The sequence below is a fragment of the Fundulus heteroclitus genome, chromosome 22, assembly GCF_011125445.2.
Source record: "Fundulus heteroclitus isolate FHET01 chromosome 22, MU-UCD_Fhet_4.1, whole genome shotgun sequence".
Lineage (NCBI taxonomy): Eukaryota > Metazoa > Chordata > Actinopteri > Cyprinodontiformes > Fundulidae > Fundulus > Fundulus heteroclitus.
In genome coordinates, this window is record NC_046382.1 from 3,592,889 (window position 1) to 3,610,621 (window position 17,733).

Consider the following 17,733-nt stretch of genomic DNA (forward strand, 5'->3'; position numbering starts at 1 on the left):
TTTCTCCAGATTACCTCAACAAATTAACAGCTAGAATAACAAAGGCCTGTAATGCTGTAATGGCTGCAAATGGAGGATTCTTTGACGAATGCAAAGTTTGATGTAAAAAAAATCTTATTTTAAATACAAACCATTATTTCTAACCTTGTCAATGTCTTGACTCTATTTTCTATTCATTTCACAACGTATGGTGGTGAAGAAGTGTGACTTTTCATGGAAAACACAAAATTTTCCATGAAAAAATTTTCATGGTACGTACCTGTGCGTACAGGTACGCTCTGGGTATGTAAACCAGACACCGAAAACAACACAGCTGTGGTGTGACGTTGAACCACAGTCCATCTGAAATATTACCTTTAGTTCTTCACATCATTATTAGTATTGAAACTTTGCCTATTGTTCCTTTAAAGAGATAAGATGTGAAAAGTTTTTCATTCTAGTAGTTTTTATGAGAATCCAACTTTCTCTGAGGTGGAGTCTGAACAAAGTTGAGTGGATTTCCACAAACTCTGAAATTAGCAACACTCAGAGTTTCTGGATCTGCTGCAGATCTGGTTTCATGGTTACTGATCCATCGTTCACGTCAGCTTTGGTTGGGTTCTTCTGGCCGTCTGCAGGCTCACCAGCTAGTTTCTGCTTTCCTGACTGGAAAATGAAGGAAGCGGTTTAATTCTGCCATCACAAAAATATTTATTGACTCAAAACAACTTAAAGAGGACTTTGACATTTGGGTGTGAGCTCAGAGGTTCTGGCTAGAACACAGATCCTGGTCTGAAGCCAGCAACAGAACATTTCCAGATCAGATGTTCTGATGGTCCGCTGTGTTCTGCTCGCCATGATGGAGGCAGGTCACATGACCCTCAGGGTCTACAGACCAGCGCCAGGGTTTCACTGCGATGCTTCCAGGGAATCAGCCAGAGGTCCAGGTGGCACTGCAGCGTCTGGAACATGGAGCAGAAAGCGGGTCTTTAAGGAGGAGCCAGAACCACCATCAGGTCCACATGCGGTTCTGGGCGCTCACCTGCTGCAGACGACCCAGAGGCTGCAGGTCACACTTTGACAGATCCTTGACCCGGTTCCGTTTGGGGCAGACCGTCCTGGAGATCTGGAAGTCTACGACGTATCGGATCCCCTTGACGACCTGAAACAGTTTGGTGTGACATGAACTTTGACTAGATGGTCATCCATGTGGATCAGAGGCCTTTGTTGTCTGCAGATCCAATAGGTTCCCCAACGGCACAAGTTTAAACTAAAAGAGAGCTGGACAGTAAACCGCTCTGATTTTTATATATATATATATATATATATATATATATATATATATATATATATATATAATTTTTTTTCTGGTTTGTGTGAGCGCTTTAGTAGTTCCGTCACTAATGACGTCAGAGTTAATCAGCTGGAATCAGCTCAGCAGCTGAAGCTCCTTTTTCTCCCTGATGGAGTTCTGCTGACCCAGGAAAGGTCAGGGAGCAGGAGATAGGAGCTAGGAGGTAGGAACTAGGAGCTAGGAGATGTGATTAAGGGTAAATGGATGGAGTCAGTGTGCTGCTGGAGGACTTCCTGTTTTCTAGCCGATCAGAGAGCAGAAAGACTGGACCTGAAGGTTCTATTTAATTTGTCAGAACGTCTATGAGAAACAGACCGAGCTGGAGATAGGCACCAGCAACCCCCCCGACCCCATGAGGGATTAAGCGGTTCAGAAAATGGATGGATGGATGGATGGTGGATGGATGATGGATGGATGGATGGAGGATGGATGGATGGATGGATGGATGGTGGATGGATGGATGTACCTGTGTGACCCACAGAAGGTTCTGACCCAGTTCAAAGACGTTTACCAGTGATGGGTACCTGCCGCTGCGCTCTGTGGATGGATGATGGATGGATGGTGGATGGATGGATGGATGGATGATGGATGGATGGATGGATGATGGATGGATGATGGATGGATGGATGATGGATGGATGGATGGATGGATGATGGATGGATGGATGTACCTGTGTGACCCACAGAAGGTTCTGACCCAGTTCAAAGACGTTTACCAGTGATGGGTACCTGCCGCTGCGCTCTGTGGATGGATGATGGATGGATGGTGGATGGATGGATGGATGGATGGATGGATGATGGATGGATGATGGATGGATGGATGGATGATGGATGGATGGATGATGGATGAATAAATGAATAGATGGATGGATGGATGGATGGATGGATGTACCTGTGTGACCCACAGAAGGTTCTGACCCAGTTCAAAGAGGTTTACCACCAGACAGTGATGGGTACCTGCCGCTGCGCTCTGTGGATGGATGATGGATGGATGGTGGATGGATGGATGGAGGATGGATGGATGGATGGATGATGGATGGATGATGGATGGATGGATGGATGATGGATGGATGGATGATGGATGTACCTGTGTGACCCACAGAAGGTTCTGACCCAGTTCAAAGACGTTTACCAGTGATGGGTACCTGCCGCTGCGCTCTGTGGATGGATGATGGATGGATGGTGGATGGATGGATGGAGGATGGATGGATGGATGGATGGATGGATGATGGATGGATGGATGGATGATGGATGGATGATGGATGGATGATGGATGATGGATGGATGGATCTAGCTGTGTGACCCACAGAAGGTTCTGACCCAGTTCAAAGACGTTTACCAGTGATGGGTACCTGCCGCTGCGCTCTGTGGATGGATGATGGATGGATGGTGGATGGATGGATGGAGGATGGATGGATGATGGATGGATGGTGGATGGATGGATGGATGATGGATGGAGGATGGATGGATGGATGATGGATGGATGATGGATGGATGATGGATGGATGGTGGATGGATGGATGGATGATGGATGGAGGATGGATGGATGGAGGATGGATGGATGGATGGATGATGGATGGATGATGGATGGATGGATGGATGATGGATGGATGGATGATGGATGTACCTGTGTGACCCACAGAAGGTTCTGACCCAGTTCAAAGACGTTTACCAGTGATGGGTACCTGCCGCTGCGCTCTGTGGATGGATGATGGATGGATGGTGGATGGATGGATGGAGGATGGATGGATGGATGGATGATGGATGGATGATGGATGATGGATGGATGATGGATGATGGATGGATGAAGCTGTGTGACCCACAGAAGGTTCTGACCCAGTTCAAAGATGTTTACCAGTGATGGGTACCTGCCGCTGCGCTCTGTGGATGGCTGAGGGTTTGAACAGGAAGGCGTCATTTGATTGGTTGTTGAAGGCGTAGGCGGCGCCGAGGACCACCTGCTGGAGGCGGGGGTCATTCCTGCTGATGTTGTACGGAGAACCTGGCAAAGAGACGCCATGATAGCTTCCTGCTGCTGCACCTGCTCCTGGAAGACAAGAACCAGCAGAACCACCTGAGTCACCTGGTAGCTTTGCAGCCTGTAGGGGGCGCTGTCCCGTGTTCTGCTTTGGAAAGCATTGTCATGTTTCTGGGCTACACCTGAGGGACAGAACCAGAACCCTACCACAGACAGATCCAGAGATGTTTGTGGCTGGTCAGGGTTCTGGGTTCTGCTCATCTTCACATCTTACCCTCAAGTGATGCTCAAACTCTAATGTGAAGGTTTTTGGTTCTGGTGCTGCAGGAACCAGAACCAGATATGTTGTAGCTGACCTCAGCCCAGGTTCCTGGTGAGAATCTGGACCTGTTACTGGTTCTTGAACGTCCAACAAAATAAATCATTCACCAGCAACAAACATGAAAGAACCAGCAAGAACCTGAAGAACCGGGGTAGACTGCCACTTTATGATCAGCCTCCCACAGCTTGTTGCACAGTTTCTCTGTTCAGAACCAGGAAGCTTCCTGGGTCTCTGTGTTTCTGACACAGAACCAGAACCACCAAACACGCACCAGAGGACCCGGAGAAAGCTGACAGCTAAACAGGAAGCCAGCCTGAAATATGCAGTTTTACCCTGAACAGAACCAGACCTTCAGTCTTACCCAGAGCAGCGAGCAGAAGTAGCAGCATCTTCACCTCCATCTTTGTGCACTTCCTGTGACCACAGAGCAGCCACTTCCTCCTCTGCCTAGGCCTCTGACATCACTTCCTGTGACCACAGAGCAGCCACTTCCTCCTCTGCCTAGGCCTCTGACATCACTTCCTGTAGCGCCTGAAAGCTGAGGGCATTGATGAGGCTCTATGATGATGTCAGGCCCCGCCCCCTCTTAGAGGACCAATCAGACTGAAGCAGGATCAGCTGCTCTTCTGTTTCTCTGAGCGCCCTAAGAGGAAAATGCCCTCTGGCTGACATCATGACAACAACAACACCTAGAAAAATGCTTTTTAAATAAAAACCACCTCACAACTACTGAGGCCCCCCCTCTGAAACACAGTGGGGGGGCCTCAGTCCACCAGGCCCACCCATAGCTACGCCCCTGGATGGAGCCCACATAGCCAGTGTACATTATATATATATATATATATATATATATATATATATATATATATATATATATATATATATATATATATATATATCATAAGGCTTTTGTTAAATAGAAGCATTTTGCGTCTTTGTCTGTAATAATTGCTTTAACAGGCAGATGGCAGCGTTTGATGGTGGCTGGGCCTGACTGAGACTCCTGGGTGTTGAAACGTTTTCAGAAAGAGCAGAAAGTCCTGCTGCCTGTTTGCTGTTTTCAGAAAATTGCTGCAGGACAGAGACAGATGCAGGATGTGGACCGTGTGATCTGAGCAATGCCACAGTCTGAAGGAAGAGTAAAGTTTCTCAAGCAATTAAAGACCAAGTTAGAGGTGGAGCAGCAGAAGCCATGAGGTGGCTGTGAGTGGACCTAAAGCAGCCTCGCCTTAAACCAACAGTCCTGAAACATGAAAACAGAAGATAGAAGCGTAGAGAATGTTAAACTAAACTAGTGTTGCTTCATGTTTACCAGAACCAGGTGGAACCCTGATCCAGCCAGACAACAGATTTACCCTGGAACTGAGCGGGTCCAGACCACACCACTCACTTTGAGATCAACAAATTTCTCCTAAAGAACCTTTTCTGGATAGACATGATCAAATATTGCCCCTAAAGATCTCTGCTGCTCCTCAGAAGAACTTCATGGTCCTGTTCTGTACAGTCGGAACCGGTTCTGCTGACTTCATGTTGTGGTTCTGAGCAGATCTGAGGACCTGGCTGCAGCGTGAGCGGGCCAGCAGGGGGCGCTCTTCCCACATAGTCTGCTCTGCATGAACAGCATCATGAATTATTTTTCATGTGTGCCTCTGATGTTGACTGAAGCTGGCATGAAGCAGACGACCAGCTGAGGATCGATGGAGACGCAGGATCACAGAGGAGCTCCGTGACGGCTTTCAGCATTCAGGTTCTGCTGATCTTCCTCTTCTCAGAGAGGAGGAGGAAGAGGAGGAGGGTCTGCAGCTGCTCTTCGCTCTCAGATCCAACACAGCAGAGGAACGCAGCAGAATCAGCCTAGATGTTCCTGCAGTCCAGAGGTGGAACATCTGGTTCTCCTGAAGACTCTGTCAGCGTAACTTCTCAGGAGGTCACAGCTCCTGGTTAGCCAGACTCAGATCTGGACCTGCTGAGGGTTCTCAGGAAGCCGGGACGCCCCCAGCAGAGATCTTTGTCAGATTCTGGAGCAGATCCCATCGCTCCAGAGGGAAGACCACCTGAAGCAGCTTCTTTTTGAAAGCGAGGATGAAGTTTGGCAGCCGGCTCTGCACGCTGAACGTGGGGGGCCGCAGGTTCTCCTTGCCAGCAGAGCTGATGAAGCGCCTTCCTCTCAGCCGCCTGAGTCGGCTGCACGGCTGCGGCTCAGAGCGGGAGCTGCTGGAGCTCTGCGACGACTACGACCGCGAGAGAAACGAGTTCTTCTTCGACCGCCACTCGGAGGCCTTCAGCTTCATCATGCTGTACGTCCAGCACGGCAAGCTGCGCTTCCTGCCACACATGTGTGAGCTCTCCTTCTACAACGAGATGTTGTACTGGGGCCTGGAGAGCTCCGACCTGCAGCCCTGCTGCCAGCGCCGCCTGGACGACCGCCTGTCCGACTGCTTCGTCCACTTCTTCCCCGAGGAGGAGCGGCGAGGCCTGGAGCAGCGCCGGAGCCGCTGGCTGGAGGTGCTGAGGAGGACCTTTGAGGAGCCCGCCTCCTCCCTGCTGGCCCAGGTCCTGGCCTCTGTGTCCGTCCTCTTTGTGGCCATCTCCATCGGAATGCTGTGTGCCAGCACCTTACCGGACTGGAAGGCCGCAGGGAGCCTGGACCAGCACAGGTAAGGCCGGCCCTGGACCTGCTGGGCTCACACAGGTGTTTATCAGCAGCACAAAGACCTCATCCTGGGGGTCAGACTCCAGCGTGGTGCCCCCCCCCCCCCCACGTTCAGCAGAAATACTGAGGGGTACCCCACCGACAGATAACGGTCAGAGGTGATCACATTCATTCATTCATTCATGCATTCATTCTTTCATTCATTCAAAGTACAGTAAAGCCACTGGGCAGCAGGTCCACAGCAAGGACTCAAAAATAAAAGCAGAGTAAGTTTTACATTTGTCAGACTTACAGGGTAGAGCGCCACTGACGGCGTTCTCAGGCCAAAGCAGAGCCTGCATGATGGATCAGCAGTTCACAGCTCTGCACATAAAAGTAGGACTAGAGCAGCGTATGAACTCACACCACCGCTCAGTTTCACTGCTGAGCCTGGGGACCTTCAGTAAATTCTCAGAGAATCACTGTAAGCAACAGTCCGTCTCTGCAGGCAACTCTAGTACCTGCACCATGAGTGGGCCGTGTACAGGAGAGTAAAACGTTCTAAAGAGCGAGGCTTTAGCGTGACCAGAGCACATCCAGAATTCATCAAGCTTTTATCTGCTCAGAAACCCAAACAGAAACATGTTTCAAAACAAGCAGCTGAGCAAGCATGAAGCGACAGTGGAGAGGAAAACTCCCCTTTAACAGGGAGGAGAACCTCCAGCAGAACCAGAACCAGGCTCAGTGTGAACGCTCATCTGCCTCCACCCACTGGGGCTTAGAGAAGACAGAGCAGAGACACAGAAAGCACAGAAGCTCACATTGACCCAGGAGTACTTTCTATGTTAGAGAAGACAGAGCAGAGACACAGAAAGCTCAGAAGCTCACATTGACCCAGGAGTACTTTCTATGTTAGAGAAGACAGAGCAGAGACACAGAAAGCACAGAAGCTCACATTGACCCAGGAGTACTTTCTATGTTAGAGAAGACAGAGCAGAGACACAGAAAGCACAGAAGCTCACATTGACCCAGGAGTACTTTCTATGTTAGAGAAGACAGAGCAGAGACACAGAAAGCACAGAAGCTCACATTGACCCAGGAGTACTTTCTATGTTAGAGAAGACAGAGCAGAGACACAGAAAGCTCAGAAGCTCACATTGACCCAGGAGTACTTTCTATGTGAGAGAAGACAGAGCAGAGACACAGAAAGCTCAGAAGCTCACATTGACCCAGGAGTACTTTCTATGGTAGATGGTAAAAGTGGATGATCTGCCTCCCCTGATGATGTCACAGCTAACAGAACACCAGACCAGGTGTACCTTCTATGAAGAAAAAAGAGAGAGAACAAAAAGTTAAAAGCTGAAATGACGACAGTCATTTCAATACAATGCAAAACAGTAGAACTCTATAGAGAGAGGGAAATAGACCCTGATGTCCTCCAGCAGCCTAAGCCTATAGCAGCATAACTATAGAGGTAGCTCAGGGTAACATGAGCCACTCTGACTAGAAGCTTTATCACAAAGGAAAGTTTTAAGATTAGTCTTAAAAGTAGACGGGGTGTCTGCCTCACGGACCAAAACTGGGAGTTGGTTCCACAGGAGAGGAGCCTGATAGCTAAAGGATCTGCCTCCCATTCTACTTTTAGAGACTCTAGGAACCACCAGCAGACCTGCAGTCTGAGAGCGAAGTGCTCTGTTAGGAACATACGGGGTAATCAGAGCTCTGATGGGTGTACAAAATGAAGTATATTTTAATGAAGCAGAGTAAAAAACGTACAATAGCACATGGAACCAGCATGGAGAACAGGCAGTTACAGAATGATCCAGTGGGGAACTTAGAAAAGTAGGCAGGGTGAGGAGTGGCAGGTAAACCAGACGAGCTGAGGAGAAATCAGAGGAGAAAGGACTGACTGACTAAAGCCGAGCAGAAACACTGATACGAGAAACGGCCAGGGAGAAAGCATACCAGAAATAACTCGAAATATAAGAAACATAAGAATAAACTAGAAAGGTAAATGCAAGAAAATGCACATGGAAAAACTGCTAACATATGAGCACAGAGAAATGAAGTGATTTGGCAAAACCAAAATGGTCAAAATAAAAACAGAATAAGAACTTTAGGAACATAATGACAAGGAAACGCTAACAACAGAAACATAAAACCTGACACCTCAGGGTCGTCACTAGGACAAATACTGCTCCTCCAGCACAGAGCTGCTCCTTAGGAGGTATCAGCAATAGCTCTAAGGAGGGACCAGCAATACCCTTAAGGAGGTACCAACAATACCTCTAAGGAGGTATCAGCAATACCTCTAAAGAGGTACCAACAATACCTCTAAGGAGGTATCAGCAATACCTCTAAAGAGGTACCAACACTACCTCTAAGGAGGTATCAGCAATACCTCTAAAGAGGTATCAGCAATAGCTCTAAAGAGGTACCAACAATACCCCTAAGGAGGTATCAGCAATACCTCTAAAGAGGTACCAACAATACCTCTAAGGAGGTACAAGCAATACCCCTAAGGAGAGACCAGCAATTCCCTTAAGGAGGTACCAGCAATACCGATAGGAGGTATAAGCAATACCCCTAAGGAGGTATAAGCAATACCCCTAATGAGGTATAAGCAATACCCCTAAGGAGGTATAAGCAATACCCCTAATGAGGTATAAGCAATACCCCTAAGGAGGTATCAGCAATACCCCTAATGAGGTATCAGCAATACCCCTAATGAGGTATAAGCAATACCTCTAAGGGGATATCAGCAATACCTCTAAGGAGGTATCAGCAATACCCCTAATGAGGTATAAGCAATACCCTAAGGAGGTATCAGCAATACCTCTAAGGAGGTATCAGCAATACCCCTAATGAGGTATAAGCAATATCCCTAATGATGTATAAGCAATACCTCTAAAGAGGTATCAGCAATACCCCTAATGAGGTATAAGCAATACCCCTAAGGAGGTATCAGCAATACCTCTAAGGGGATATCAGCAATACCTCTAAGGAGATATCAGCAATACCCCTAATGAGGTATAAGCAATATCCCTAATGAGGTATAAGCAATACCTCTAAGGAGGTATCAGCAATACCCCTAATGAGGTATAAGCAATACCCCTAAGGAGGTATCAGCAATACCTCTAAGGGGATATCAACAATACCTCTAACGGGGTATCAGCAATACCTCTAAGGAGGTACCAGCAATACCTCAGGATGCCCAGGAGGAACATTTTCCTGGTGTTCTGCTCACGCTGGTATCTGTGGTTTTAGGGATTCTGCTTGTGCTGCTTCACTGGGTCCTTAAATTGTCCCTCTGGGACAAATCAAGTTTTTTATTGAATTTTCATGATTGGCCTCCTCTGTTAATAGTTCGCTTTATGTTGGACTGGTCCTGACTTGTTCCCTTTTAGTTCCCTTAGGTTCTTGTCTTTCTCTCTGATTGGCTGTCCCCTCTGATTGGTGTCTTTTCTGTCTGCTCTTGTCTCTGATTGGTTGTCCTCTCTGATTGGTGTCTTTTCTGTCTGCTCTTGTCTCTGATTGGCTGTCCTCTCTGATTGGTCTCTTTTCTGTCTGCTCTTGTCTCTGATTGGTTGTCCTCTCTGATCGGTGTCTTTTCTGTCTGCTCTTGTCTCTGATTGGCTGTCCTCTCTGATTGGTGTCTTTTCTGTCTGCCATGGTCTCTGATTGGCTGTCCCCTCTGATTAGTGTCCTTTCTGTCTGCTCTTGTCTCTGATTGGCTGTCCTCTCAGACTGGTCTCTTTTCTGTCTGCTCTTGTCTCTGATTGGCTGTCCCCTCTGATTGGTGTCCTTTCTGTCTGCTCTTGTCTCTGATTGGTTGTCTCCTCTGATTGGTGTCTTTTTTGTCTGCTCTTGTCTCTGATTGGCTGTCCTCTCTAAATTGGTGTCTTTTCTGTCTGCTCTTGTCTCTGATTGGTTGTCCTCTCTGATTGGTGTCTTTTCTGTCTGCTCTTGTCTCTGATTGGCTGTCCTCTCTGATTGGTGTCCTTTCTGTCTGCTCTTGTCTCTGATTAGCTGTCCTCTCTGATTGGTGTATTTTCTGTCTGCTCTTGTCTCTGATTGGCTGTCCTCTCTGACTGGTCTCTTTTCTGTCTGCTCTTGTCTCTGATTGGCTGTCCTCTCTGATTGGTCTCTTTTCTGTCTGCTCTTGTCTCTGATTGGTTGTCTCCTCTGATTGGTGTATTTTCTGTCTGCTCTTGTCTCTGATTGGTTGTCCTCTCTGATTGGTGTCCTTTCTGTCTGCTCTTGTCTCTGATTGGTTGTCCTCTCTGATTGGTGTCTTTTCTGTCTGCTCTTGTCTCTGATTGGCTGTCCTCTCTGACTGGTCTCTTTTCTGTCTGCTCTTGTCTCTGATTGGTTGTCTCCTCTGATTGGTCTCTTTTCTGTCTGCTCTTGTCTCTGATTGGTTGTCTCCTCTGATTGGTGTCCTTTCTGTCTGCTCCTGTCTCTGATTGGTTGTCCTCTCTGATTGGTGTCTTTTCTGTCTGCTCTTGTCTCTGATTGGCTGTCCTCTCTGACTGGTCTCTTTTCTGTCTGCTCTTGTCTCTGATTGGTTGTCTCCTCTGATTGGTGTCCTTTCTGTCTGCTCTTGTCTCTGATTGGTTGTCCTCTCTGATTGGTGTCTTTTCTGTCTGCTCTTGTCTCTGATTGGCTGTCCTCTCTGACTGGTCTCTTTTCTGTCTGCTCTTGTCTCTGATTGGTTGTCTCTTCTGATTGGTGTCCTTTCTGTCTGCTCTTGTCTCTGGTTGGTTGTCCCCTCTGATTGGTCTCTTTTCTGTCTGCTCTTGTCTCTGATTGGCTGTCCTCTCTGACTGGTCTCTTTTCTGTCTGCTCTTGTCACTGATTGGCTGTCCTCTCTAAATTGGTGTCTTTTCTGTCTGCTCCTGTCTCTGATTGGCTGTCCCCAGGACCATAGAGGCAGTCTGCATCGGTTGGTTCACCGCTGAGTGTCTGGTCCGCTTCCTGGTGTCCCAGGATAAATGTGAGTTTGTCCGCCGTCCGCTGAACATCATCGACCTGCTGGCCATCCTGCCCTACTACGTCTCTGTTACGGTGACGATGATGACGGGCGAGAACTCGCAGCTGCAGCGGGCCGGGGTCATGCTGCGCGTCCTGCGGATGATGCGGATCTTCTGGGTGATAAAGCTGGCCCGTCACTTCCTGGGCCTCCAGACGCTGGGCCTCACGCTGCGCCGCTGCTACCGTGAGATGGTCATGCTTCTCGTCTTCATCTGCGTGGCCATGGCGATCTTCAGCGCCTTGGCCCAGCTGCTGGAGCACGGTCTGGACCTGGAAGCCGGAAACCAGGACTACGCCAGCATCCCGGCAGCCTGCTGGTGGGTGGTCATCTCCATGACGACGGTGGGATACGGGGACATGTACCCGGTGACGGTGGCGGGCAGGATTCTGGGCGGGCTGTGTGTGGTGAGCGGCATCGTGCTTCTAGCGCTGCCCATCACCTTCATCTACCACAGCTTCGTCCAGTGTTACCACGAGCTGCAGGTGCGCTCCACCCGCTGCAACCACAGGCTGTCAGAAGAACTCGCCAACTGACGGGTCCAGTCCTGCTGCAGGACCAGTACCGCTACCAGCTGCATGACCCGGTACCGGTTCTGGAAGTTACTGACCTACGTAGCTATTTTCTGTGAGATGATGAGATTCAGGAAAGCAGAAATGTGGTGGAAAAACACAGATTGCAGCGCCCCCTTCAGGAGAGATTATAGGTGCCCCATTGTGCCCCCTTCAGGAGAGATTAAAGGTGCCCCATTGTGCCCCCTTCAGGAGAGATTAAAGGTGCCCCATTGTGCCCCCTTCAGGAGAGATTATAGGTGCCCCATTGTGCCCCCTTCAGGAGAGATTAAAGGTGCCCCATTGTGCCCCCTTCAGGAGAGATTAAAGGTGCCCCATTGTGCCCCCTTCAGGAGAGATTAAAGGTGCCCCATTGTGCCCCCTTCAGGAGAGATTATAGGTGCCCCATTGTGCCCCCTTCAGGAGAGATTAAAGGTGCCCCATTGTGCCCCCTTCAGGAGAGATTAAAGGTGCCCCATTGTGCCCCCTTCAGGAGAGATTAAAGGTGCCCCATTGCGCCCCCTTCAGGTCTGACTGTGATCCTTTTCCCTTACATGTGAAACGCTCTAGGCTTTCAGATTCCAGCGTGTGTTTCCATCCGGGGGCTTCAGTTTCATGGGGAAAAGGTCCTGGTCTGAGGGAAGGACCAACCAGCCTGGGGCTTTGATATCTGCAACTACCAGATACCAAAGGTGACTTTAGCACTAAGGTAATTAATTAAAACCTTTTTGCCCCAGTTCTGTAGCTCTGGACCGGTGAAAAAGAGGCGAATGGAGTGTGACAACATCAGCAGAACCAGCAGAACATCAGCAGAACCAGCTGTGCGTTCTCCATCTTGTTCTGCAGACCAGTTGCAGGATATGGAAACCACCGCCACCTCATTGGGCGCAGGTTTGCAGAAAGATATAGATGGAGCTTATACTTGTAAAGAAATATATTCAATTCAATTTAATTTTATTTATATAGCACCAATTCAAGAAACATGTCATCTCAAGGCACTTTACAAAGTCAAATTCAATCAGATTATACAGATTGTGTCAGATTATACAGATTGGGTCAGATTATACAGATTGGTCAACAATTTCCTATATAAGGGAATTAATCTATATCTAGATTAATTTACAGAGGTTGGCAGAAAAGAGAGCGATTGATCGATGTTTTTAGGTATAGATGTGCATAAATAGATTTTGAAGTACTATAAATAAATAGGTTTGTTTATATCTAAGTGCAGATTATAGATATGTGTATGTATGTATATATATATATATATATATATATATGTGAGGGCTGTCAAGCGATTAAAAAAATTTGATTGTATAATCTCAATAGTTAACTCAGGATTAATCGCAAATTAATTACATGTTTTATCCTTTTATTTCTGAAAGTGTAAAAGCCTATTTGGGTATTTTAATATGCAATTTTGCAATAAATTACACTAATAAAAACATGCTTGTACAAAAACAATTTTTTATTTTTCCAGCCTTTTTCAGAATTGGAATGAAAACATCTTGGTGCCATGAAATGTTAAACTCTGGCCAATAAAGGCTAAATCACTAATCATAATACCCTGAAGTTTACGCAATGCATAAACAAATGTGTAAATAAATAAATATATCATGCTGAAATATTTTTTTGCCTCTTAAACAAAGATAGGTATTACAAATATATATATAAATGACTTATTTTACATTTCAATAAAGTCATATGGTTTGTTGTTAATGTTTTCACTCTCAGACATCTAATTCTGAGCTTTCACACCAACAACAATCATTTATTTCTATATTTTCACATTCTGTTTATATCCACGTTCATACACTGATTTTTTTACAGTCTGGCAACAGGTTTTAAATTCCAGAGTCTTACACTTTGCTTCCATGTGGGCCAGGAGATTAATAGCCTTGATAGAGAACTGTTTAGCACAGCTTCATGTGCTGACGCTGTAATTTCATTTGGCTGTGATTCAGCCTCAGTTTGTTAAAGACACAGAAAACTAATTAATAAGCATTAAAGTACGGTTTATGGGTCGGGTGTCTGCAACGTTATCAGCGTGTTAAAAACTCATCTTCAGAACCAATGTCTGCTTAAAATGGTGATCTGCACCATGTAATCTGCTTTCACCAGTTATCACCGGTTATTGCTCCGTAAACTGCAGAAAATACAGGCAGAAACATGAAACTCATGACTCATGAAATTTACAAGTGATTTTGGAAAAAAGAAGCATCAAATAAGCGGACCCTGGTTCCTCCCTGGTTCAGAATCAGAATCAAGTTTATTGCCAAGCAGGTTTTGACTTGGTGTTGATGGTGCAGACAAAACAGATATATATACAGATTCTACCGCTATAAACACGGTAGACTGTAGCTGCGTCTCAATTCGCCGGCTGCAGCCTTCTAAGGACCCAGCCATGGGAGGATGCTCAGCCGTTGGTAAATGGGACGGTCTAGCCTTTGGAGCACTTCCTGGTTGCAACACGACGTCATCACGTCTGGGAAAAACAGCACCAGACAACAAAAAAATGGATATGGAAATTTTTATTGATTTTATTTACTTGTTATTGGAGGAGGAGAGTCGGCTTAGACGCCTTTGGCGGCAGTAAAACCGGTGATGATTTTTTCTGAGGCTGGAGGAGCGCAGTGGAGAGGTAACATTTACCTGCTATTATTTTCTGCTAATGAACATAATATACCAGTTATTAAACAAACGCTTTTCAGCAGATTGACTTAATATTGTTTAAATATAAAATGTTATAATTATTTGTAAGACTTGATATAAGCTTATGTTTGTAACTTTAGTCATTTGAATTGAATAGTTAAATGACTTAAATCACTACTTTCACTAAAAAGCGTGCAAAGCACCATGGGAAATCTTATGGCAGGCGAGGCCACTGAGGATGGTAGCGGTGCATCTTCAGAATTCTGGGAAAAGGAGGACGCATTCTAAGGCTGCATTTTAAGCATCCTCAGAATCTTTGCTAAATGGGACAGCCTCCACGCATCGCTGTGACGTCACTGGCCTTAAAACGCGTCCTTCAAAGAACGCAGTCTGAGAATTTAGACGCAGCTGATGTGTTCATGTAACGCAGAAGGTCTGGAGATGCTACCATGGGGAAGCTTGTAGGTCCTGAATGGAGGAGAGAGACAGGGTCAAAGGTCACAGGCGGCTCTGGGTCTTGTTCTTCAGGCTGGTAGCTGAAGGAAGAAACTGTTCTTATGGCGTGAGGTTCTGGTTCTGATGGAGCGCAAGTGTCTGTTCCTCCCAGGTTCCTCACAGGTTCCTCCCTGGTTGCTGCCTGGTTCCTCACAGGTTCCTCCTTGGTTCCTCCCTGGTTCCTCCCAGGTTCCTCCCAGGTTCCTCACAGGTTCCTCCCTGGTTGCTGCCTGGTTCCTCACAGGTTCCTCCTTGGTTCCTCCCTGATTCCTCCTTTGTTCCTCCCTGATTCCTCCTTGGTTCCTCCCTGATTCATCCCTGGTTCCTCCCTGGTTGCTGCCTGAGTTTTAGGGTTTATTTTTAACACGGACACTTGTAGAAGCTTTATCCATGAGCAAAACGCTGAACAGTGGTTGTGAGGAGGCAAAGTTCCTGTTTACTCATCAAAGTTCATCTTCATCCCTCCTTTAGTCATGAAGATGACGGATATGAACTAATGATGATTTTAGGCTCATGTCCAGAAGTCTTTAGATCCTGATGTTATTTTAATCATGAGATTTCAGCAGAACTTTGAGTCCAAATGAGGTTCTGTTTGTCTCTGTAGGTGCGGAGTAGCTGCTGCTGTTTGCCAGCATGGAGCTTTAATATAATCTTTAATATAATATAAGCTTTAATATATAATATAAGCTTTAATATAATATAAGCTTTAATATAATATAAGCTTTAATATATAATATAAGCTTTAATATAATCTTTAATACATAATATAAGCTTTAATATAATATAAGCTTTAATATAATATAAGCTTTAATATATAATATAAGCTTTAATATAATATTCAATTCAATTAAATTCAATTTTATTTATATAGCGCCAAATCATGAAACATGTCATCTCAAGGCACTTTACAAAGTCAAGTTCAATCATATTATACAGATTGGGTCAGATTATACAGATTGGTCAAAAATGTCCTATATAAGGAAACCAGTTGATTGCATCAAAGTCCCGACAAGCAGCATTCACTCCTGGGGAAGCGTAGAGCCACAGGGACAGTCGTCTGCATTGTACATGGCTTTGCTGCAATCCCTCATACTGAGCAAGCATGAAGCGACAGTGGGAAGAAAAACCACCCATTAACGGGAAAAAAAACCTCCGGCAGAACCGGGCTCAGTATGAACGGTCATCTGCCTCGACCGACTGGGGTTACAGAAGACAGAACAGAGACACAACAAGAGAGACAAAAAAGCACAGAAGCACACATTGATCTAGTAATCTGTTCTACATTAGATGGTAGTAGCGGGTGAGCCGTCTTCTCTGGATGATGTCACAGTTAACAGAACGCCAGACCAGGTGTACCTACTATGAAGAGAAAAGAGAGAGAACAGAAAGTTAAAGCAGAAATGACAACACATAATGCATAATTGAAGAACAGTAGAACTCAATATAGTGAGAAAATTAGATCCTGATATACTCCAGTAACCTAAGCCTATAGCAGTAAAACTATAATGGTAGCTGAGAGTAACATGAGCCACTAGTTATAATTTTTGTCAAAAAGAAAAGTTTTAAGCCTAGTTTTAAAAGTAGACAGGGTGTCTGCCTCACGGACCAAAACTGGGAGTTGGTTCCACAGGAGAGGAGCCTGATAGCTAAAGGATCTGCCTCCCATTCTACTTTTAGAGACTCTAGGAACCACCAGCAGACCTGCAGTCTGAGAGCGAAGTGCTCTGTTAGGAACATACGGGGTAATCAGAGCTCTGATATATGATGGAGCTTGATTATTAAGGGCTTTATACGTTAGAAGGAGAATTTTAAATTCTATTCTTGATTTAACAGGAAGCCAATGAAGGGAAGCTAGAACAGGAGAAATATGATCCCTCTGGTTGATTTTCATCAGAACTCTTGCTGCAGCATTTTGGATCAGCTGAAGGCTTTGAACTGCATTTTGTGGACTTCCTGATAGTAAAGAATTACAATAGTCCAGCCTTGAAGTAACAAATGCATGGACTAGTTTTTCAGCATCACTCCTGGACAGAATGTTTCTAATTCTGGCGATATTCCGGAGGTGAAAAAAGGAAACTCTGGAAACCTGTTTAATATGGGATTTAAATGACATGTCTTGGTCAAAAATAACACCAAGATTTTTTACTTTATTACCAGAGGCCAAGTTAATGCCATCCAGATTAACTGATTGATTAAGAACTTTATTTTTTGAGGACTCTGGCCCAAAGATTAAAACTTCTGTCTTGTCAGAATTTAGATGCAGGAAAAAGTCATCCAGCTTTTGATGTCATCAAGACATGACTGCAGTCGAAGTAACTGATTGGATTCATCAGGATTTATGGATAAATATAGCTGAGTATCATCAGCATAACAGTGGAAATTAATCCCATGCTGTCTGATAATTTTGCCTATCGGAAGCATATATATAGTAAATAGAATTGGTCCAAGGACTGAACCCTGTGGTACTCCACAGGTGACCCTAGAGTTTGAGGAAGATTTATTATTAACATGAACAAACTGGAATCTGTCTGACAGATAAGATTTAAACCAGTCTAATGCTTTTCCCTTAATCCCTACAGTATGTTCAAGTCTTTGTAGGAGAATATTGTGATCAACTGTATCAAACGCAGCACTGAGATCTAACAGGACAAGTATAGACACAAGTCCTTTATCTGAGGCCATGAGAATATCATTAGTGACATTCACCAGAGCTGCTTCAGTGCTATGATGAGCTCTGAA

General features: G+C 45.7%; 2 protein-coding genes across 4 annotated transcripts in view; one reads left to right on the forward strand and one right to left on the reverse strand.

Annotated features, from left to right (window-relative positions):
* Positions 1-665: 665 nt before the first annotated feature.
* LOC105923651 (cystatin-F) overlaps positions 666-17,733 on the reverse strand; it is a 29,744-nt gene continuing 12,676 nt past the window's right edge. Inside the window, exons 1-4 of one of the 2 annotated variants that reach the window (XM_021314929.2) lie at positions 3,994-4,157; positions 3,201-3,379; positions 1,022-1,141; positions 666-941 (exon numbers count right to left, since the gene is read on the reverse strand). In XM_021314929.2, the coding sequence (XP_021170604.2) occupies positions 861-941; positions 1,022-1,141; positions 3,201-3,379; positions 3,994-4,033 (420 nt within the window). In that variant the 5' untranslated portion in view covers positions 4,034-4,157 and the 3' untranslated portion in view covers positions 666-860. Of the gene's footprint in view, positions 942-1,021; positions 1,142-3,200; positions 3,380-3,993; positions 4,158-17,733 lie in introns of those variants that run through there. The other variant, XM_036126009.1, reaches the window with a different exon arrangement.
* LOC105924680 (potassium voltage-gated channel subfamily G member 3-like) lies at positions 4,590-12,795 on the forward strand. 2 transcript variants are annotated; one of them, XR_004927548.1, is made up of 3 exons: positions 4,590-6,289; positions 11,187-12,317; positions 12,353-12,795. XR_004927548.1 is itself a non-coding variant. In XM_036126008.1 (2 exons), the coding sequence occupies exons 1-2, from the start codon at positions 5,715-5,717 to the stop codon at positions 11,830-11,832; spliced, it is 1,221 nt and encodes a 406-aa protein (XP_035981901.1). In that variant the 5' UTR covers positions 4,590-5,714; the 3' UTR covers positions 11,833-12,795. The 2 variants fall into 2 exon arrangements, 1 of the variants encoding a protein (XP_035981901.1); XM_036126008.1 differs by having other exon boundaries at positions 11,187-12,795.